Genomic DNA, 23,884 nt, shown 5'->3' on the forward strand with positions numbered 1-23,884 from the left:
CTTTACATCTTCAAACTCAAAATTCTGGAGGCAAGGGGAAATCTCAAAGTTTTGTCACTAACATAATAAGCTATGGGTACGATAATTTTCATTAATGGTGTCAGAAACTTAATAACAAAAACTTCCTTATCATGATCACCATCCTTCTCTCCTGCCCATGACTTCTTATCTCATTCTAAGCCTTTGTAACAACCACTTATTCTTTACTCAGGACCTATTCTGTAGAAGTTTATTACCCTATTGTTAGTCCACTCTTACTTTTTCTTCTGCCCCAAACCAAAAAGAAAATATCACAAACACCTTCTCAAAAAATACTACAACTCTGATGGACGTATGAATGATGAAAAGACATTAAGTGAATGAGAATAGGAAAATCAGCAAGGGGTTAAACGGCTTTTTAAAAACTTAATGACAAACTGTTATAAAAATCATGGGTCTTATTAGTGAGTCACTGTGTACAGAAGAAAACACCTTTACTTTTTAAACAGGATAATGATACAAGTCACATACAATGTTACTAAAAACTGAAAAGTACTGCTATCAAATGCTCTCATTAACTATAAAATACGGTATCCGACAAGACTAAATCTCCATTAAATCACTAACATTTAACTTATTTAACATGTAATAGAAGTACCTACCAACAAGATTCCTAGGAACCTGAATAAAATCCTCCACAAATTCCAAGAAACCTCTAGCCTTTTTTACAGCATCGGCACTCTGCAGAATGAAGAGAAAATAAACATAAAATGTAATCCTGAAGAAAACTCCGATCCAAAACAAAAACAAAGAAATGAGAAGTTCTAAATTACTATGCTCTAGTACAAGATCCTGCTCAGCCCATGAATGTGACATTTTAGGTCAAGAAATTCATGAAGTACTTAAAAAAAAATCATTAAAAGGCTAGGAAAAAACATACTATTAGAACATCTCTTTAAAAAGTCTCTAAGCCCTTTTAAGCTCCTGAAAAAAAAACAGCAAGAGTTTAGCTTATGTTAGCCAAATTTTAACCCAATCCTAAATATATTTGCTCTATACTCCCCTGTTAAATTTCTTCAGAAACATGTTATAAACAAACTGTTCATGGGACACCTGGGTGGCTCAATGAGTTAAGCATCCAACTCCTGATTTTGGCTCAGATCATCATCTCACAGTTCATGAGAAGGAACCCATTATCGGGCTCTGCACTGACAGCATGGAGCCCACTAGGGATTCTCTCTCCTCTCTCACCCCCATCTCACACTCATGTGCTCTCTCAAGTTTAAAATAAAAACCCGTATTTTTCATATTGTCTATTCTGTCTGTGCTGTTTTTTCATTCTCAACATAAGAAATTATTTAAAAAGCTGTTTTTGTGGAAATGCATTTTTTAAAAAAGTACCTACTGATTAACATGAAAACTCCTAGGGTGCCCGGGTGGTTCAATCAGTTAAGCGTCTGACTTCAGCTCAGGTCATGATCTCATGGTTAGTGGGTTCGAGCCCCACATCAGGCTCAGTGCTGACAGCTCAGAGCCTAGAGCCTGCTTCAGATTGTGTATCTCCCTCTCTCTCTGCCCCTCCCCCACTCACACTCTCTCTCTCAAAAATAAGTAAACATTAAAAAAGAATTAAAAAAAAAAAGAGATCATTAACATTCCTCACTTCCAATGGGTATAATTTTAAGACTGAACACTGGGGAAGGAACCTCCCTAAAGAAAATTTGTAGTTCTCAGTAAGTTACCATCCACTCTTAATGTTTGTTCTTTAATAACCACAGATGAAATGTACTGTGTCTTCATACCATAGGACACAAAAAATTTTTAAGCATTTTTAATCCTCACAAACGGCAATATAAGCTCTACTATTATTTTCCTTTTACAATAAGGAAAATTATGCACGGAAGTTAAGTAACCTTCTCCAAGTTCATTCCAAGTAGTAGGAACAGAATTCTAATACAGGCAGTGTGACTCCAAAGCCTTTTGTCTTACTTACTGTTTTAATGCCCACTTCACAAGGTTTCAGAACTAAAAAAAAAAAAAATCAGTCCTCTAGAGTCAGAGTCACTAAATGACCCACGCTTTTCATGAGGAGCTATGTATGAAAAGTGAAGACTTGAAATTATCACCCCAAAAACCTCATCTATTTATTCTGATGTGAAAAATGGTCTTGATGAAAAGTATGAAGTATTTATTTTTCAGATTTATTATTTTCCAGGCCACCCAAATATCACAATTAACTGATGACAAAATCATTTTGTCCAATTATTCAACTTATTATTCAAATTCTTCAAAAGCTCCTCTAAGAGTGTCCGGGTGGCTCAGTCAGTTAGCGTCTGACTTTGGCTCAGGTCATGTTCTCATAGTTTGTAGGTTCGAGCCCCATGTCTGGCTCTATGCTGATGGCTCAGAGCCCAGAGCCTGATTCAGAATTTGTGTCTCCCTCTCTCTCTACCCCTCCTTCGCTCACACTCTGTCCCTCTCTCTCTCTCTCTCTCTCAAAAATAAATATTAAAAAAAAAAATTTTAAAGGCTCCTCTATTAAATGCTATTTATAATTACTAGTACCTGACACATAGGAAGCCCTCAAAAAAAGTGAATTATTTATAATGCACATAAATCTGAGTTAAAATCAGAAGCAGTTGTGTTAATCGCGTCAGGCTCTGTGCTGACTGCCAGCTCAGAGCCTGGAGCCTGTTTGAGATACTGTATCTCCCTCTCTCTCTGACCCTCCCCTGCTCACACTGTCTCTCTCTCTTAGAAATAAAAAAAAAAAAAAAGCAGTTGGGTTAAGAAACTTCCAAAAACAGCACATATTAAATACTCATTAAATCTCTCATTGCCCCATATAATACAATATCCTCTTCAACCCACCTCCATGCATGTAATGATTAACTGCACTGACTGATTTTAAGGTATTTTATCACTGGGAAATTGAAATTCCAAGGAAAATACAATCAAACAATAGTTATGTTATAAAGTTGCCCAAAGTGGGGTCAGTCAATAGCTTACCTCTCCATAGATTCTAAATGTTCCAGTATCTTCATCTAGCTCAATAGCTGTAACGCCAGGAACCTTCCTAGCTTGCTGTATGTTACTACCATGTGTTCCTATTGCCAGGCCCATTAAATCTTCTCTCACAACAAATTCCTCATGAAAAGCTGCCGCAAGTTGTTTTGTGCACTAATAAAAGAGGTATATTAGAACTTATTACAAAAGATTAAAAACAAGAAGTTTTTTATATGCCCATGTTTGTAGCATTATTCCTAACAGTCAAGAAGTAGAAGTAAATGAAATTTCAACTGAACAGATAAAATAATATATACATATAAAAAGATTCAGACTTCAAGAGGAAATTCTAGGGGCACCTGAGTGGCTCAGTCAGTTAAGCATCCACTCTTGGTTTCAGCTCAGGTCATGATCTCACGGTTTGTGAGTTTGAGCCCCGCATCGGGCTCTGTGCTGTCGGTGCGGAGCCTGCTTGGGATTCTGTGTCTCCCTCTCTCTCTGCCTCTCCCCTACTCATGCTGTCTCTGACTCTCTCTCAAAAATAAATAAACTTAAAAAAAAAAAAAAAAGAATTAAGAAAAAATATTTAAAGGATACTCATTTGGTATCATATAATAGAGGAAAAAAAGAGTTTGATCAATTTATTTAGTCATGGTCACAGAAAACAGCAATTCTAAAACAATGTTCTGGAATTACTGATACAAGGAGTTCTCCAATTCAGAGGATTCATTTTTCACAACTCATTCACATTTCCCTTATTTGGAACTTTTAAATGAGTAAGGGTATGCACAAATTTGTCCCAAAAAATAAACAAACCTCAATTTCTCAAAGATTTGAATGTGTGTTGGGAAGGGGGATCTCGTAACAGCGTGCCAGTGAAGAGTAGGAGAAAACAGAAGAGTGCCTTAAAATGGGACAGAAAAGCAACGATACGCTCTTTTTAAAAAGTGCATGCTATGTGTCCTCCTCTCTTCTTACAGAAGTTATTACAGTGAACTAGTTACTAATAGAAGTGTGTTATAAGTGACAGTTTACAGGGTAGTAAAAACCGCCAAGGACAGAATAAAGACAAACTAGCAATACAGTTCTACTGGACATCCCTAATGAGTTTCTAAGTTCTTTTGGCACCTATTATCTCAGTCCTAACAAAAAAACTCAGCAGGCATTTAACAAACAGAAGGTTATGTTTGGGGAAAGTAACAGAAATAATTGTTCTAGGACTCCTGATATTAGCCAAAGAACAGGTCCCAAGTTACCTTACCTAACAGTCAAGTAGTTTGAGCCAGGGAATGTGAATAATATACTTATCAAACTAAGTGGGACACATAAAAAAATCTTTTAAGTAAACCCACTTACTTCTAAATGCTTAGTGGCCTCTTCATTTCTGGACATAAGCATCAACTTCGTACGAATACTTCGCAAATGCATGTCACTTAAAATGTTTACTCTCTTCACAGTTGCTTCACTGGCAGACTATAAACAAACAAGTTAATCACTCAAAAAATCTTATTTTTCAAGATCATACAAAGACCTTCCACATAAAGCTTTCCTTGATTCTCATCTGTTATACTTCTCTCCTCACGCGCCACAGCCTCTCCCCACAAGTATTCTTACGCTCTTTTCTGAATTCCCCTACTATTTATTTCTGATATTCAAATTATAACTGGTGGAGACAGGAGGATCCAAGATCCCACACATTAATAATTTCATGTTGTTAAGAATGTCCTATTTTTATCTCCTTATTCCACAAAAGGTAAGAATTTAACATTTTATAGCTGTAAAAATTTTTTCTCCCATACAGATTAATAAATGCACTATATACAAAATTAGCTTTTATCTTTTGAAATATTTAATTATAAAATATGTAAAATATACACCGGCTACCTTAAGATATGGAGTTATCTTACCAGTATCATTAGCTGTGTGGTTTCTGGATGGTAAAAAATTCTGCATGCTCCTACTGCTTTCTTAAAATCTTTATGTGCATTTTCATTAGCACACCTAGGGAGGAATTAATTCATATTTAAGACTTAAATAATAGATTAAATTCAGAAAGCAATCAGAACAAACTAATTTTGACACTACCCATTAAAACTTTTCTTTACTAAAAAGATTTTCTATCAGAAGTTTTTGACTGGGTACTTGGGGGGGAAAAAAGATTTTGGTTACACTAAAAAAATTAAAAAAATCCTGTTAATTCACAAAGAAATTCAACAGTAATCAAAACTACTCACGCCTCTCTCAAATCCTCAGGAACATCCACTGTGCACTTAAAGAAGGTATTTTTTTTGACAGTTTTATTTTGATTGACAGGCCGAAGTCGTTCAAATGTGACTATTTCATTGTAAGTGGCATCACAAGCAGCATATTCAATGACATAAAACTAAAAGACATCAAAAATACTTTAAAAATCCCATCTGAACAAAAATAATGAGCTTTAAATGAAGTTCTAATTGCCTTGCTCAGCTTAACCAGCAGACCCTCCCCCTTGTGGCACAAATACTAAGCACAGCTTAGTTACATCAATCTGTTTTGCTTTAAAACTAGATTATATGTTCTTACAACCAGGAACCTTGGTGGTCCTCACATGTTTGAAGTAAACCCCTGGAGAGCAGCTTTAATGTTTGCAAATTCAGAAAACAAATGAAAATTAATGGTCTGATAAACCTTTTAAATGTATGATGAACTATTTATAAAGTAGGTGGTTAGAAACAATACTAAGAGTTAAAGTGGCATTTACAGAAACCGAGAGTTGAGGCATTACTTACCTCTCCTTTCATCATTCGAACTTTAGCCAACCACCATCCACATGGTTCTTGGTCATTTGCTCTTGAATACACCTGAGAAGAGGGGGGAGGAAAAGTCCTTATCTATTCATCCTGAAAGATTTCAACATAAACAATGACTTATTTTAAAACCAGAAACAAAAATGTCACTGTATGTGTGTTACAGATAGTTTAATAAAAGAGTCATGTACATTAAATTATACTACTGAAAAACCGAACCCTTTTTGGAAATCCCAAATGGGGATATTTCCAATTTGGCTCCTTAGAAATCTAATTCCAGGGGCGCCTGGGTGGCTTAGTCGGTTAAGCGTCCGACTTTCACTTAGGTCATGATCTCGCGGTTCGTGGGTTCGAGCCCCGCATCGGGCTCTGTGCTGACTGCAAGCTCAGAGCCTGGAGCCTGTTTCAGTCTGTGACTCCCTCTCTCTCTGACCCTACCCTGCTCACGCTGTCTCTCTCTCTCTCTCCTAGAAATAAATGAAACATTTAAAAAAAAATAAAATCTCTTTAAAAAAAAAAATCTAATTCCAAATTCTTTAGTTTCCTATACATAAGTATTTTTCTTTCAATTTTGTTTAAAATGTTTTGTTTATTTCTGAGAGAGAGAGAGCGCGAGCATGAGCAAGGGAAGGTCAGAGAAGAGAGGGAGATACAGAATCTGAACCAGGCTCCAGGCTTTAAGCTAGTTGTCAACACAGCCCGACGAGGGGCTCAAACACACGAACCATGAGATCATGACCTGAGCTGAAGTCGGACGCTTAACCGAATGAGCCACCCAGGTGCCTCTATTCGTTAGTATTTTCAAAAATTTATTCTTAGAAAACAGTTTAACACAGTGTGAAACAGTTCTTCCAGTTTCCATCAATACTGTCATCTTTAAGCACTGCATTCTGATGATTCAAGTAACAGACACAAAGATAAGCTAGAACTCATTTAAGATGTATTTGATATCTGATAACTATTTTTAAGATGTTGAATTCAAGAGTTGTTTTCAAAAAGAAACCCAATCTTAAAATTCCTTCAAGGATGTATTCAGATTCCTTGCTGAAGAACCCAAATCAAATGCACAAATGGTTCTACTGAACAATAAAAATAAATTTAGTACATAAGTATCTTAAAAACCTACATAAAAAATTTTTTCTTATACGCTCTGTATTTGTAATTACCAAGTAGCTTGTTAACACATTAGGAAAGATTCCATTAGGGATTAGAGTTATTTCTTATAATACAGCATCTTGTTTATCATTTTCAACACATGGAAATCTGGGGAGTGAAGAGGGGAGGCTGGAAGAACAGATGACCAAGAAGTACCCCACAAAAATCTTGATTATATGAACTAAGGATGTCTCTGCAAAGAAGGCCAAAAAATTCAAAGTTAACACCCATCTATCTATGGGTTAAGTGAAAACTATTAATATGCAAATAGTTTCGAATAGCCTAAAGCTTCACTAAAGTCATCTAAAAGTAACCTTAAAGTGGGGGAAATGCTGGAAATGTAAATGAGTAAGTCAAAGTCTCATGATCAACTTCACAGTGCACCATGATCAGACAAAAAGGAAGACCTATATATACCACTCAGGCTCCAGCGGACTTAACTTTAGCTTTGCCATTTCTTTATGAGCAAATCTACTTCGTAACTTTTATCCTTTCTTACAGGTCTCCAAAATACAATAAATTTTACTTTCTTTAAAATAAAACAGGGGCGCCTGGGTGGCTCAGTTGGTTAAGAGTCTGACTTCGGCTCAGGTCATGATCTCATAGTTCGTGGGTTCGAGCCCCGTGTCGGGCTCTGTGCTGACAGCTAGCTCAGAGCCTAGAGCCTGTTTCAGATTCTGTCTCCCTCTTTCTCTGACCCTCCCCTGCTCATGCGGTCTCTAACAAATAAATAAAAACATTTAAAAGTTTTTAGAATAAAACAAAATTCATTCTATCTTGCAATTATTGTATGTATCCAATGGAACCTCTCTGCGGAAATTTAGTGATCCTGTTTTTTCTCTATCTTGAAACATTTTACTACTGCATCATCATCCACCAATTATTCCTAGCTGTACTTTTAAAAAGTCTAAAGAAAAAAGAGTGATGGTATCACCTGAAAGAACACAACAGTGAAATATAGTGTTACTACTGCATCATCCTGTAGTTTCTTTACTGCATAGTCTTTCAAGAAGAAAGTATAAAAAACTGGAGACACCATTCTTGCAGTCTTTTTGATTTTCACTGAACAATTAAGAATTCAGAATTCTTAGAGGTCCTGGGTGGCTCAGTTGATTAAGCCTCCGACTCTGGCTCAGGTCATGATCTCATGGTTCACAGGTTTGAGCCTTGTGTTGAGCTCTGTGCTGACAACTCAGAGCCTGGAGCCTGCTTCAGATTCTGTGTCTCATTCTCTCTCTGCTCCTCCCCCACTTGTGCTGTCTCTCTCAAAAATAAATGTAAAAAAAATTTTTTATTAAAGAACTCAGAATTTTTCATTTTCCACCCATAACTGCAAAGACATAGTTTACAAAGGAAGGGATTTTACAATTATTAGAGGAATCAGGACTGATGCAGAGACAGCACTCTAGATTCTAAAGATGATTGTGACTCTCCCACTATGAAGCTCTTAGATGACGACAACCTACATGAATATTCCCAAACAATACACTTCTAAGGAGAAAAAGGAAATTTAGTATTCTCATCCAGTTAATAATTCAAATTGGGACTTCATCATACAAAATCCTGAGACCAGACTGTGGACCATTCTGTTTTTTCTAAAAGGACATGTGACCATATTCTTTCATCTTTTGTTTGCACAACAAAATGTACCCCATACAATTCAAAAATGGACAAATGCCAAAACATCTGTGCATGCAAAGATGACTAGAAAGAAACAGATGATAAAGACATGCAAAAAATTCAATGGATTAGTCAATGCAATCGGTTAAATATGAAAATGGTATAATTGTAGCACAAAGATGACAATGCTCTGTTCAATAAAATTAGAAGCCACTAAAAGTTCCAAAATATTCTTAAAGTACTGTAAAATGAACCAGAATGAAATGATAAACCAGAACTTACTAGATGTGTTTTAAATATGACATTAGTATTTGTAAGATGAGTTTATTCTGGATTTATATGCTTGACAGCAGATGAGCAATAAGTAATAGAGATCTGTTCTCACTTTAGGTAGATGTATTATCAAAACGAGGAAAATATGGAATAAAAAGTTGAATTTGCTGGGGCACTTGGATGGCTCAGTTGGTGGTGAGTCTGACTTCAGCTCAGGTCATGCCCTCATGGCTCAGGAGTTCAAGCCCTCCATCAGGCTCTGTGCTGACAGCTCAGAGCCTGGAAACGCCTTAGGATTCTGAGTCTCTGGCTCCCTCTGCCCCTAGCCTGTTCATGCGCTCTCTCGCTCTCACTCAAAAGTAAATAAACATTTTTTTTTAAAAAAGCTAATTTTGCTACGTTTAAATGCTCATTAAAATACTTAATGTTGACCTTCAGCATCCCTTATTATTAACTTCTGTGAAATTGTATGTAAAATGTAAAATGACTTTTTAAAGAATTGTTTTAATGGCCCACAGACCCAAATGGAAGTGATGACCATCTTCCCAAGAATACTGCAAGTTACAAGAAAACCCTGTTTTCAGGTAAACAGACTGGAGTATCTCTTGGTGATCTAGTGAATGGGTATCTCAAAAATCTGCGGACAAAAATAGGTCTTTAATCTACCTAAATCTTCTTGTTCTATTTCTATTTTCACCAGAACACAATCTTCTAGAAATCTGGCTTCCTATTTCAGTTAACTCCAAAAGAGAGAATAAACCATTCAGGACTGTCTTGAGGCTTTCTCTCTCATGGAACATTAAAATGCTGGCTTCCATTCTATACTTACATCTACCTCTATAAGCTACATTAATAAGTCTACCTCTGAAAAACAAAGCCACTCACATAAAGCCTACTAAATCCAAGTTCCTGAACTTGAATCAAACGGTATGAATTTGGCTCCACCTGAGTGCAATGGGTCAAATCATATTCTTTACAAAATGAACAGAACACTCATACAATAAAAAATCACTTCACTGACCCAGCATAATTGTGACCTAGTAGATCATGTCTCAGATGTTGATCACTGTATTTACTTATGATCATTGGAGTAGGAGCTCCTCACAGAAATTCCCTTTATTCAGACTTTAAATTTCCAAACTATTCCAAGAAAATCACACTCTAAAGCAGTGGCCCTCATTGTCTTAACATCTCTTTCTTCAAATCCAAGGAAGGTCTTTAAAAAACAGCTGACTAAAAAGTACAGAGAGAAACCTAAAAACACAACAGTACTCAGGATGAAAAAGTGGAGGATGGAATATGAAGAATCAAATTCCAAAAATGTATTTCAGGGTTCTTTCTACCAAATAACTCCAAGTCAAACCTTATTACAAAATGGTTTCCAAATTCTAGTACATAACCGAACTATTACTTAAATGGAATTCCAGTCTGGATCCTAACATAACCAACTTTTCATTCAAGATATTAATGTTCAACTATCCCTTTCAAAGTCACAACCAAATAAAGATAATATGAACACCAGAAATTTTTTTTACCAATTTCACCAAATTAACTATAAAGAAAACTTCTAAATAATGTTAACCACTAAACTGAATACTTAATCCTAATGGGTAGTTTTAAAACTATATGAGATACATTTATTGAGTAGTATTCTTCTGTGTCCAGTACTTCATCTCATTACAATCATAATCTATTATGAAGAAAACAGAAAATGTACATTAGGAAAGCAAGCTTAACATCTATATAACACTAATGTAACTTATCTACCTATACAATAGTATTTTCTCATTTGTGTATGTTGCTGATAACTTTCAACAAATGGGTTTCATAAGTCTTGAAAAATGGCCGTTTCCCATATAACAAAGAAGAATATGTTCACCTCTTCTTTAAGAAACACATTTAAGAACATTTCCCAAGCATTAAGACTAACAAGACTTGGAATACTACAAACAGGTAAAATTTTCAGACTGTTTCCAGGAATCAAACTGAGACATTTTTTAAAGGCACAATGGAGGTGCTTAGGTGGCTCAGTCAGTTAAGCGTCTGTGTCAGCACAGAGCCCGAAGCCTGCTTTAGATTCTGTGTCTCCCTCTCTCTCTGACCCTTCCCTGCTTGCACGGTCTCCCAAAAGTAAATAAAGATTTTTTTTTTTTTTTATATTTTTATTTATTTCTAGGAGAGAGAGAGAGACAGTGTGAGCAGGGGAGGGTCAGAGAGAGGGAGTCACAGATTGAAACAGGCTCCAGGCTCCGAGCTGGCAGTCAGCACAGAGCCCGACGCGGGGCTCGAACCCACGAACCGCGAGATCATGACCTAAGCGAAAGTCGGACGCTTAACCGACTAAGCCACCCAGGCGCCCCTAAAGATTTTTTTTTTTAAAAAGGTACAATGAAGGGCCGCCTGGGGTCAGTTAAGCGTATGACTTCGGCTCATGATCTGTTTGTGGGTTTAAGCCCCATGTTGGGGTCTGTGCTGACAACTCAGAACTTGGAGCCTACATCAGATTGTGTCTCCCTCTCTCTCTCTCTGCCCTTCCCCAGTTCCTGCTCTGTATCTCTCTCAAAAATAAACATTAAAAAAAAAAATTTAAATAAAGGTACAATGGAAACTACACGTATCTTGCATCTTTTGTATAAATAAAATAGTTTATCTTTTATACATTTTTTATTCATTTTTGAAAGAGGAAAAGAGAAAGCACATGCATGCAAAAAAGGGGGAGGGGCCAAAGGGGGGAGAAGAATCCAGAGCAGGCTCCACACTGTCAGAACAGAGCCAGATGTGAGGCTTAAACTCACAGGTGAGATCATGGCCTGAGCCGAAATCAAGAGTCAGATGTTTAACCAACTGAGCCACCTAAGCACCCCTAGAATACTGAATTTTAAAATTTTAACATAAAGGTATGTCTTAATTCAAAGTATTCTTATTACCTTTACCAACTTTCTCTCAAGGCTTCTATTCCAACATTTAATTAAAATAAAGACATATAAACTTAAAGTCTGACAATCTACCCTAAAATGAGAGAAAAGGCATATGCCAGAAGAAAACAAAGTGCCAATTCTTATCTCAAAAAGCATTACAACTCAAACAAATAAAAAACTTTTTATCAAATATGTTAAACCCAAGAGTAAGGCTTAAAAAAAACTTTTAAAAGTATACACTAGCTTGAGATGTCATGCTTTCTATGTAATGTGTTTGTGCAAGCTCAGGTATTAACTTGCTGAACAAAGCAGGTATCTATAATGAAAAGACAAATCTTCACATGTAAAATTACCAGGAGAAAAAACATTTTCTACTCCACTTCTAGTTATCTCAGAACATTATTTATCCAGCGTAGGAAAATCTAAAAAAATCTTTTTCCCATTACCTCCAACTTCACAAACTGAGCACTTTCTTAGGAATCTTAAGTTAGCAAAATCAAACAAGCAAACACTTAATGAAAAATTTAATTGTATTGAAAGTTATAAAGATTTTAAAACCTATGCCACCACTTCTTGAAAGTCAAAAAAGAGGGGCGCCTGGGTGACTCAGTTGATTAAGCTTCCGACTTCAGCTCAGGTCATGATCTCACAGTTTGAGGGGCGCCTGGGTGGCTTAGTCGGTTAAGCGTCTGACTTTCGCTTAGGTCATGATCTCGCAGTTCGTGGATTCGAGCCCCGCATCGGGCTCTGTGCTGACTGCCAGCTCGGAGCCTGGAGCCTATTTCAGTCTGTGACTCCCTCTCTCTCTGACCCTCCCCTGCTCGTGCTGTCTCTCTCTCTCTCTCCTAGAAATAAATAAAAACATTAAAAAAAAAAAAAAAATCTCACAGTTTGTGGGTCTGAGCCCTGCATCGGATTCTGTGCTGACAGCTCAGAGCCCGGAGCCTGCTTTGGATTCTGTGTCTCCCTTTCTCTCTGCCCCTCACAAGCTCCTGCTCTGTCTCCCTCTCGCTCTCTCATAAATTAAACATTTTTTTTAATTTTTTTTTAATTAAAAAATAAAAAAGAAACTGACAAAGAGGGCTTAAAAATAAACCTTGGAATTTCAGACCTTTCAAAATCATCTTTCTATTATAAATCATATTGTAAGCCTCATAGGTTGACTAAAAGGTGAATACTCAAGTAGCCTAACATTTTTATGAGAGCAAAATTTTAGGGTGAACCATATAAAATTATCAATATTCAACTATTCCTGACCTACAAGAATGAAAATTTCAGGTGACTCAACTTTAAACAAATGCCTGAAAAACTCAACAAAAATCTCTCTCCCGGATCACTTTTGTTCTAAATCCATTACCGGTGACCACATCAAAGCCATCTTTCCCTTCTTCAAAAAGGAAGAGTTCCTAAACGTGCAAAAGAACAGGAGGTCCAAGTCTGGCACAAAACTGACAACACGCTGTGAATACAGCATAATATATTAGAAAAATACATTCAAGGGGCGCCTGGGTGGCTTAGTCGGTTAAGCATCCGACTTTCACTTAGGTCATGATCTCGCGGTTCGTGGGTTCAGGCCCCGCGTCGGGCTCTGTGCTGACTGCCAGCTCGGAGCCTGGAGCATATTTCAGAGTCTATATCTCCCTCTCTCTCTGACCCTCCCCTGCTCACGCTGTCTCTCTCTCTCTCTCTCTCTCCTAGAAATAAATAAAACATTAAAAAAAGAAAGAAAGAAAGAAAAATACATTCAAGACAAAAACTGAAACTGGTTCTCAGCTTCCCAACCTTCAGGCTATACGACCCAGAAAAGAGTAATAAAGTATTCACAGTGTTTAGTAGAAGAGATCCTCAAAAGACTGCTATGTCAAACCGAGATAACCTGTTTAAAAAGCCACTTACATTATTATACATACTAGTGTTATAGAAGCATTACCTATTATTACTGCTTTATGATATGTGCTGGCAGAAAGAAACAAAGGCTGATGATTTAAATAAATATACTAAAACATACTGTGTAATAAGTTAGAGAAAAGTATCAAGTTAGGTTAAAAACCTAAACACTCCTTTAAAAAAAGACTATACCTGTAGAAATACTAAAAGGAGTATCCTGAAGGCCACATCAAAAAGAAATCGGCAGATTGGAATGAATTATAAATTCTTTGTGGCAAAATACACTTTTTAACTGACTGGGAGAAAGTACACTATATAACTCAAAAACTTAGATAAAATATAAAATTGTCCTATTATCAAAATCTACATGGACAAAAAACCTTACACAATTCATAGAACAAAGGGATAACAGCCAATAAACTAATTTAAAAGAAGGTCCATATCACTAGTGATCAAAGAAATGAACACTCAAGGGGTGCCTGGATGGCTCAGTCAGTTGGGTGGCCAACTTCGGCTCAGGTCATGATCTCACGGTTCGTGGGTTCGAGCCCCGCGTCGAACTCTGTGCTGACTGCCAGTTTGGAGCCTGGAGCCTGTTTTGGATTCTGTGTCTCCCTCCTCTCTGACCCTCCCCTTCTCACACTCTCTCTCTCTCTCTCTCAGAAATAAATAAAATCGTTAAAAATTAAAAATAAAAAGAACACTCAGAAGACATCCCTTTCCTGTTATCAGGTTTATAAAACTTTACAATTAATAACAACACAGCCAGCCAATCTATGAGGAAACAAACACCATTCTGTGTCAGCAAATGTGCAATGGGTAAATCAAAATGCACTTTTGGGGGGACAAAACTGGTACATTTTGGTAAAAAATTTGAAATATACACGCCTTCAATTTAGCAACTGAACTACTCAGATTCCATACTACCAGAAACTACCAGATCAACTACCAATTTACTGATCAACTACCAGAAACTGATTTACTGATCAACTCTGGGTTTTATGTTTTGGCAATAGCAAAAAACCTGCCAATAACTTCAATGTCTTCTAATTATGATACATCTATCTTAATAAATATTATGCAGGTGCTTAGAAAGAATGAGGTAAATCTGTATATGCATACATGAAAAGGTCTAATTATATCCTAACTGAATACAGAAATCACAAATATATAATGTATTCCCAATTTCTGTAACTTAAAAAAAAAAACTTATCTATAAATGCAAATAAAAAATCTGAAGAGACACACAACTCTGGTAAATAACATTTAAGCTTTGGTAGACAAGCACACCCACAAAGAGAAAAGGTTTGCTTTTCACTTTATATAATTCTGTATCATTTCATTTTTTATATTAAACTTTATCATTATTTACAACTATGGAAGCATCAAAATGTGCATCAAACCAAATGTGCATCGACTGAAGAAAGACAACGTAGTCCGTGTACACACACACACACTACATATTTGAATACTATTCAGCCATCAAAAAGAATGAAACCTTGCCATCTGCAATGACATGGACAAAGGTAGAGAGTGTAACATTAAGCAAAATAAACCAGTCAGAGAAAGGCAAATGCCATATGATTTCACTCATATGCAAAATTAAAGAAATAAAAGGGGGGAAAAAAAAGAGGGACAAACCAAAATACAAATTCTTACTGAAAACAGATGGTTACCAGAGGGGAAGTAGGTGGGTGAAACAGGTGAAGGGAATTAAGAGTACACTTATCTTGATGAACACTGAGTAATATACAGACTATTCAATCACTATACTGTATGCCTGAACTATTTTAACACTGTATTGTATATTAACTACACTAGAATTAAAAAAAATTTTTAGGGGTGCCTGGGTGGCTTAGTCGGTTGAGCGTCCGACTTTCGCTTAGGTCATAAACTCGCGGTTCGTGGGTTCGAGCCCCGCGTCGGGCTCTGTGCTGACTGCCAGCTCAGAGCCTGGAGCCTGTTTCAGTTTGTGACTCCCTCTCTCTCTGACCCTCCCCTGCTCACGCTGTCTCCTAGAAAAAAAAAATTTAAAAAAAAAAAAAAAAATTTTTTTAAAGGGTGCTGAGTTTTCAAAAACAAATTTGGTTGAAAATATAAGGCACCAATAACCATAATTCCTAAACATCCCAGGTCATATAGACAGATTCCTAACTAATGATGTCAAAAAGCGGAGGTGGGGGGGGGGGGAGAACGCCAACAAATCCATGGGTGGAAAATCGATTTTAAACTTCTTATATAAATTTTCAAAAGTGGAAAAAATGACAAGAACATCTTAATTTCAGATAACGAATCTCACAATTTAAGGAACAAATTTCACCATATGAACCATAAAACACAATGTGAAATAAAATACCCTGCAATCATCCATTTCCCAATCATTCAATCTCTTACACCAGTATTTTGTATACAGTTGGGGAGGCAAGCCAAAAAGATCCTCCAGGAAATGGATAGGAACTTTCATAGTCTGAGACAGGGAAAGCACAATGTAACAACACTGTGAGCACACCACCAAGTTTTTCCTTTATTCTAAGCCTTTACACTATCAAAGACTATCTGAACAACAATTTATAAAGTATGAAAATCACTAGTCTCAGAATCGACCACCACACATTTCTCATTCTGGAACATTTCCAAAAACTAAGTAATTCCTTGTTTTTCCTGACTCATCACCAGAATTCCCAAAGAAAAAACTTCTAAAACAAAAATAAAATTTAAAAACTGAAAACAAATCAAGCTCTTTTATCCATCCCTAGAGCAAGATGTTGATTAGGAAAGGATACAGTATTGAGAAAAACATTTTCACTGAAGTCTAACTTCCAAGTGAACATGTACAGTAGTAATTAGCATGACTGCTACAGTTCATAGTACCCACCAATATCCTATTTCACATTCCTTAATTTTCAGCACTTTGCCACTTTGTTCCCCTGTGTCTTCCATACCATCTAGGACACTTCCCTAAAGGACACAAATATACACCACACCAAGACTACAGTTACAGATCTCCTTATAAAAAGAGTTCTTAGTACCCACTTTTGGTGGAAGTGAACTATAAAAGAAAAAGGTGAGCGAAACCTCTACTTAGGGGAGCAGGCTCATGGTCCCCTGACACAATTAAGTTACAACATAGCTTGACTTACTAAAACCAAGAGTGGCCCCGTGAACTTAGATCAAGTAATTAAAATCTAGGCTGAATTTTAGAATCGAAATGCTTTCAGGCTGTCAGGAGTTAAAAAGTGCCACAATTCTTTGGTTTCCTACTATGTAACACCTATAGTTAATGGGAACTCAAAATTTGCCATTAAAAATTACAGGAGAAAAAAGCAAGTAAGTAAATGAGTTCATGTGCAAAGTGCTCAGACCACTGCCTGGCACAGAGTATGTGCTGGTAAGTACTTATAAAAACACTGAGACAGCTGTTTCATCTGTATAGGTTCTCCTATACCTCTAGCTCCCCTACCCCCACCCAACATAAACTAGGTACACAGGAGACCTGAAAATTCTCTTTCAGGATTATCAAAACAATTCCCAATGAGAAATATATCTAGCATATTAGAGCACTTAAAGGAATTACATCAATTTCTTGAAAATAACAGATTTCTATCTCCAACAAACTCCCACCCCTATTTGACAATTATTTCCAACTTTCACTTTACGTAACATCAGGCATATTAAGTAACATTAACATATTTAAGATAAGATATACAAAATCTATTATGCGTAAAAAAGCTATATACAAAGAAGCAGTACTTATATGATCCCACTTTTATTTTTAATAGGTGAGAACAAGCCTGAGAATGACAAAAATGGTTAACAGAAGTTTTGTTCTCTTGCACCAATTCCTCTTTAGTCCTTTGTGTTTTCCCGTACTTTTAAAATTTTCTGGACATTTCTGAAATGTGCTATATGCTAAATACTTCACAGTTACATATCAACGATATTAACCATCACCATATTAAAGGATACCTATTATTACAAAGATACTGGAAAAAAAAGCACAAGAAAATTTTTAATTAGCAAAAAGAAAACAGCAACCAACACCACACAACAGTGTCAGATTTTATACAAACCAATTCAAATGTATGATCACTCTTAATTCCCAAATTATTTTCATTTTCGTGGTAAAAAATTTAATCTAGGCCACAAAGCTAAAACTGGCAAAGCTGAGACATGAATCCCTCTTCTGGCTCCAAAACTTAAGCCCTACTACATTACACAGCCAATTAACAATACAAAGAATAGAGAAAAGGAATTAGATTTATTCTCTATCAGCTAAACAGACTTTTCTACAAGAATATTAAAAAAAAATGCACACAAGAAAATAAAATACGTACCTCCACTTCATCTCCTTCACTAATTTCTTTTTTTATATCAGGTGGTGGTGGTAATCTAACTTCATTAAATGGAACCTGGCGTTCGGGCTGCCAGCTGAAGGATCAGAAAAGTAATTAACAATTTTAAAATAGATTATCCTAAAAGCCCCTATATGGAAGCTATACAGTCTATATGCTTCATGGTATATATTTTTCAAATTAACCATTTAGCTTTCTCTAATGAAAAACAAGCTTCATTCATATATTTTTCCAAGTAGTTAGTTTGTTGAGGTAAAACAGATTTTACAAGACTGTTGAAGTTTATAAATTAACATTAATAATACTTATATATCACCATCCAAATTACTCATCTTAAGGGAATACACACGTTATCCTGAAAATGAAGTAGGTTAAGTTCATAGTAATAACTTAGACTAAAACAACATGACATCCACACTGCTGCCAATAAACGGCAGCGCAATCAACTTCTCTCAATTTTACAAGTATATGACCTATCAAAGGAACAGAATTTCAGAAATTATAAAATATTAAGTGTGTCATTTTTTAGTGTACATATTCACAGAAACACAGACAACTCAATTATTTTGCACAGCTGATTTATAAAAAAATTTTAATTTTCTTATACAGAATTTATGCTTTCTGCAATGAATTCATACACCTGTATTAAAACCTGGAAAAAGTTTACTTTCAATCTTTGTAGCAAATAGGATTGTATTAGAACAAATTTAGGGGCACCTGGGTGGCTCAATCCGTTGAGTATCCGACTCTTGATTTCTGCTCAGGTCATGATCTCACAGTTCATTGAGATGGAGCCCCGTGCTGAGGGAGTGGAGCCTACTTGGGATTCTGGACACACACACACACACACACACACACACACACACACACACGCACATGTGCTCTTTCTCAAAATAAACATTTAAAAAAATTTAGCTGTTGCGTAACAGACTTTTTTTTTGTGCTGAAAAAGTAAAAAATTCTTTCCAACTCTAAGTTCTAATAGGTCATTCATATGCCTGGGAGGTACATCAGCACATGAATTCCTATAGCTTCCAACTGCAGATGCTGTGCAAAACATCAGGAGATGAGGAAGATTTTTGAGTGCTTTCTTTTCACCATTACTGTCTAAATGGCAGCTGCAGGAATCATCCCAATATTTGTTTCTGTATGAAACAGCTGCTGAGCAGATACCTTTTAAGGCTTTTCCAGAAGGAGCTTAAAAGTGAAAGTTAAAGATTTCTTTTCTGACCTTCAATTACACAATACTCCTTTATAACTCTTCCTAAATCTTAGAAGTTATAAAACTGGTATTACCCCCTTATTAATATCCAGCTTAAATTAAAGGCAGCCCAGAGTAAGTAAGCCCACTTACTCTGACTACCAGTAGCCATTTGAAAGACCTTCTACAACATCATTTCAACATACTGGGATTTTAAGAATTAAGCATAGCATAATCCCATTTGTGCCACCTATTTTTACAAAAAATATTTACTGATACGTGCTCACCTATGTTTTGGCAAAGGAAAAAGTGACAAGTGCATTGTGGGCAGAAAAACGGTGAAGAGTCATCAAAAACTAGAATTACTTCAACTGGTAAGAATGATCAAACAACCAAAGATTCTCCAACCAAAAGCAAAATCACTTTCACTGGCAACAGGAATACTACCCAAAAGCAAATACCAATTTGGCACAACCAATCATTAAAATTAAGATCTGTATCGGTTAAAAACAAAATAACTTACTTGTTCTCAAAAACAACTGTGAGGGAGTCTTCATGAACATCTTTGATAAATCCCTGCAAAAAACAAAAACATTACCAAAAGCGTATCAATTTTCAATTAAACGTTATACTGAGGTGCCTCAGTGGCTTTGTCAGTAGAGCATGGAACTCCTGATTTCAGGGTCATGAGTTCAATCTCCATTTCGGGTATCAAATGCTCTTTAAAAAATTAGACTGAGGTACCTGGGTAGCTCAGTCAGTTAAATGTCTGGACTTCAGCTCAGGTCTCACAGTTCATGAGTTTGAGCCTCACACTTCAGACTCTCTCCTGTCAGCCCAGCTTTGGATCCTCTGTCTCCCTCCCTCTGCCCCTCACCCATTCAAGCTTCCTCTCTCTCTCAAAAGTAATAAAGATAAAACATTTTTTAAAGTACAGTAACTTTAAAAGCCTATATCAGACATAAATATGTGGAGTACCAAAAAGAACACAGAGCTTGGAATTAGACAGATGTGTCTGATTTCCATCTCCATCATTTATGAATTACATAATGTCAGAAGTTACTTAACCTATCAGAATCTGTTTTTATATAGTGCCACTTACCCTGGAATTAGGAAACAAATGTACATCCCTGAAACATCATAGGTATTGGTCAATACTCAAATTGAGGCAGTATTTAGTATTTGACATCTTTATTCAGTATTTATTCAGTATTTAGCATCTTTAGCAAGAGTTCAGGCTCTAGAATCAGGCTGCCAGGGTTCATATCCCAGGATCTAGCACTTACCCATTTTTTTCCCTTTTTTTTCTTTTAGAGTTTATTGTCAAGTTGGTTTCCATATAATATCCAGTGCTCATCCCAACAAGTGCCCTCCTTCATGCCCATCACCCCCTTTTCCCCTCTCCCCCACCCCCATCAACCCTCAGTTTGTTCTCAGTATTTAAGAGTCTCTTACGGTTTGCCTGCCTCCCTCTCCTGAACTAATTTTTCCCCTTCCCCTCCACCATGGTCCTCTGTTAAGTTTCTCCTGTTCCACGAGTGAAAACATATGGGATCTGTCCTTCTCTGCCTGACTTTACTAAGCATAACACCCTCGAGCTCCATCCGTGTTGCCACAAATGGCCAGATTTCACTCTTTCTCATTGTCATGTAGTATTCCATTGTGTATATAAACCACATCTTCTTGATCCATTCGTCGGTTGATGGACATTTAGGCTCTTTCCATGATTTCGCTATTGTTGAAAGTGCTGCTATGAACACTGGGGTACATGTGTCCCTATGCATCAGCACTATTGTATCCCTTAGGTAAATTCCTAGCAGTAGCACCTACCCATTCTTAAGCATAAATTTAACCTAATGGTTCATTATGCATCATTCTTCATGGAATTATAAGAATTTAAAACATTTACTATTCACCACAGTACTTGGTGAAATTATGAACATTATAAATATTAAATTATAATCCACTGTTAGGAAAAAGCATGACTTCATTCTGAAGAGCAACCTCCCATTAATTTAATCTCATTTTTCCTACCAACTTCCCATCTCCCTTAAAAAAAAAATTGGGCTACAGTAAATACACTGCCGCAAAACCATTTTGGAATGAGTATAAAGATTCTCAATAAAAATCACTAGTCATTTTCTAGTTTAATATCTTTAATCTATCTCCATCTGATTGATGCAACTGAAAGAAACTATCAGAGAACATTCAAGAGAGCAAAGGACTTAGGTGCAGGATAATGGTTCAAATACTTCCTCCCTTGGGAAAGCAGTCCTTGGCACTTGTAGGATTACAACTGACATTAAATGATACTTTATATTACTGTCACACAAAACTGCAAAGTTCTCAACCTTAGTAACATGCTTACACACATACTTTGAACCACAAGATATTAAGTAAATAATTTTCTAAAACATTTTTATCACACTAGATTCCATAACGTCCACTAAAACCTAGCTAAATAAAGAAAACACTTGCAGTACCTGGTTAAAACAAGGCAGAAATTACCACATCCAGTTGACCTCATCTTTCTCCCAAAGTCCAGTAAATAATACTAAAGGAATTTTAAAGCATAAACGGACAAGAATAAAGACAATAAAGAGAAAACTTTCCAAAAATTTTTTAGAAATTTACAAAACAGACGGAAGAGGAAACGTCAGTAATTTAAAAAACCAACAATTACTAATACCGAATGCTTACTCTATTATCACACATAATTCCAAGCAAGCTAGCAAACCAAAACAAACTGACAGTCGAAAAACTGAAAAGCAAGCAGATCAGTACTACAGAAAATTTTTGAAACTGAAGATACAAATTCTTGAAAAGGAGAGAGTAACAGTAGTGCTTCAATACAAAAACATTTTAATAATGCAGACTCACCAATCACAGAATGTAGGTAACCAATAAATCTAAGATCAGTGCACTCCTCTCACGTTTGCTACTCAATTAACTGTATGATTTTGCATTTGGTCCTGATCTCACTCCAGCTTCAAATGTCTAATACCTGCTTTACTTGTGTACTCTGAGACATTTCAATGCAAATATCGTCATCTGAGGCCTAAAACTTGGAATACATTCCTTTTAAGAGCATTACAGCAGCTCCAGCCACGCAATTTTGGAGATATTTTTTATTCTTTTCTTCCCCAAGGCTAAAAATTAAGTTTCATTCCATTTCTGATTATCTGACCATTCTATGACAGTCTAGCCAGTCTATTTCTCATAGGTTCAGCCACACATCCACTTTGAGCAATCATTTTGGTCACTATTTCACAGTTTCGTCACCAACAAATCACCTCTTTATTAATACCTGTAATATCTGTAACGACTTCGGAAACTGAAAATTTCCAAGTTCACGAATAGGACAGTAAAACATCTTGCCATCAGAAATGAGTCATATTTTCAACTTTCACTAGTTTTCTAGCCCTTCACAAACCATTTTCAAAGCCTAGAATGTTTCATTAAGTAATCTTTATGATTTCTGTATAATTTACACATTGAATTCGTTCAAATAAGAGATTCAAGCCACTGGGGAAATTCTACCCTTCATTACAATAAAACTCTTTTCTCATCCTATCTAAAAGTCAATACTGCGGCACCTAGGTGGCTCAGTCGGTTGAGCATCGACTTCGACTCAGATCATGATCTCACAGTACATGGGTTCAAGCCCCACATCAGGCTCTGTGCTGACAGCTAGCTCAGAGCCTGGAGCCTGCTTCAGATTCTGTGTCTCCCTCTCTCTCTGACCCTCCCCTGCTCACACTGCCCCTCTCTCAGAAATAAATAAAACATTTAACAAAATATTTTTAAATAAAAATAAAAGTCAATATTTATTCATCTTTTTCCAATCCCATCACCACTTTACTTCCACACCAACATCAACTTTGTTTGGATGCACATTTTCCATAAGCTTTAAGAAAAAAATACAACTCTAGACACCTATTCTAATTACTAACACGCTTCAGGCATGAGATTAAATAGATTAAGAATTGGACCACCAGGAGGCACCTGGGTGGCACAGTCAGTTACATTCTACTCCAGATTATCAGTACAGGTCACTGATAGGATCAGGTTATTTATCTCCAAGTCTGAAACTGAGCCCGGAGTCTGGAGGGGAGCCTGCTTGGGATTCTCTCTCTCCCTTTCTGCCCCTCCCCTGCTCGCTCTCTTTCTCTCAAAATAAATAAATAAACATAAAAAAAATTTTCTGAAACTCAGTTCTTAAAACGTACTTGGGCTCTGATGAACAGTTAGGAAACATGTTCTAATCCCCAAATTAGATTCTATGGATAAGGTACCCCTAATGGCCAGTTCTATATGAAACTTTGTCCATTTAATGCAGGACTCAGTCAACACTCCTCAAAATATTTCTGAACATTCAAAGTCACAAGGTGACGTTAGATCACTATACACTCAAGACCCAAAATGGCAGGGTTGTGTCTTTGCCAAAATCTTGGGAGTCAGGGGACACTATATTAAAAAGGTCACATTTGTCTGCACAAGGCAAGAGAGGGCTTTATGACTTTAAGTTTCACAACTTCTGTCCACCTTGTAATTCTAATCCAACTGCTAGGGATTTTTTCTCTCTTCCTATTCACCATTCATGTGGCCCAGAACCCATATTTCTCAGAACAAAATCTCTCAGAAGTAGATTTCTCTTCTTCCCACAGATATGCAAACACGGAAGACTCACCTTTATATGATTATATG

General features: G+C 36.5%; 1 protein-coding gene across 4 annotated transcripts in view; it reads right to left on the reverse strand.

The window, feature by feature from the left end:
- FXR1 (FMR1 autosomal homolog 1) overlaps positions 1 to 23,884 on the reverse strand; it is a 66,379-nt gene that overhangs the window by 23,434 nt on the left and 19,061 nt on the right. For all 4 annotated transcript variants that reach the window (XM_039221195.1, XM_039221193.1, XM_039221192.1 and 1 more), the window contains exons 2-9: positions 19,701 to 19,753; positions 17,959 to 18,052; positions 5,754 to 5,825; positions 5,220 to 5,368; positions 4,893 to 4,986; positions 4,342 to 4,458; positions 2,989 to 3,159; positions 642 to 720 (exon numbers count right to left, since the gene is read on the reverse strand). In XM_039221195.1, coding sequence (XP_039077126.1) covers positions 642 to 720; positions 2,989 to 3,159; positions 4,342 to 4,458; positions 4,893 to 4,986; positions 5,220 to 5,368; positions 5,754 to 5,825; positions 17,959 to 18,052; positions 19,701 to 19,753 — 829 coding nt within the window. The remainder of the gene's footprint in view (positions 1 to 641; positions 721 to 2,988; positions 3,160 to 4,341; positions 4,459 to 4,892; positions 4,987 to 5,219; positions 5,369 to 5,753; positions 5,826 to 17,958; positions 18,053 to 19,700; positions 19,754 to 23,884) is intronic.

Source organism: Hyaena hyaena, unplaced genomic scaffold (genome assembly GCF_003009895.1).
Source record: "Hyaena hyaena isolate Hyena2069 unplaced genomic scaffold, ASM300989v1 scaffold_958, whole genome shotgun sequence".
Classification (NCBI taxonomy): Eukaryota; Metazoa; Chordata; class Mammalia; order Carnivora; family Hyaenidae; genus Hyaena; species Hyaena hyaena.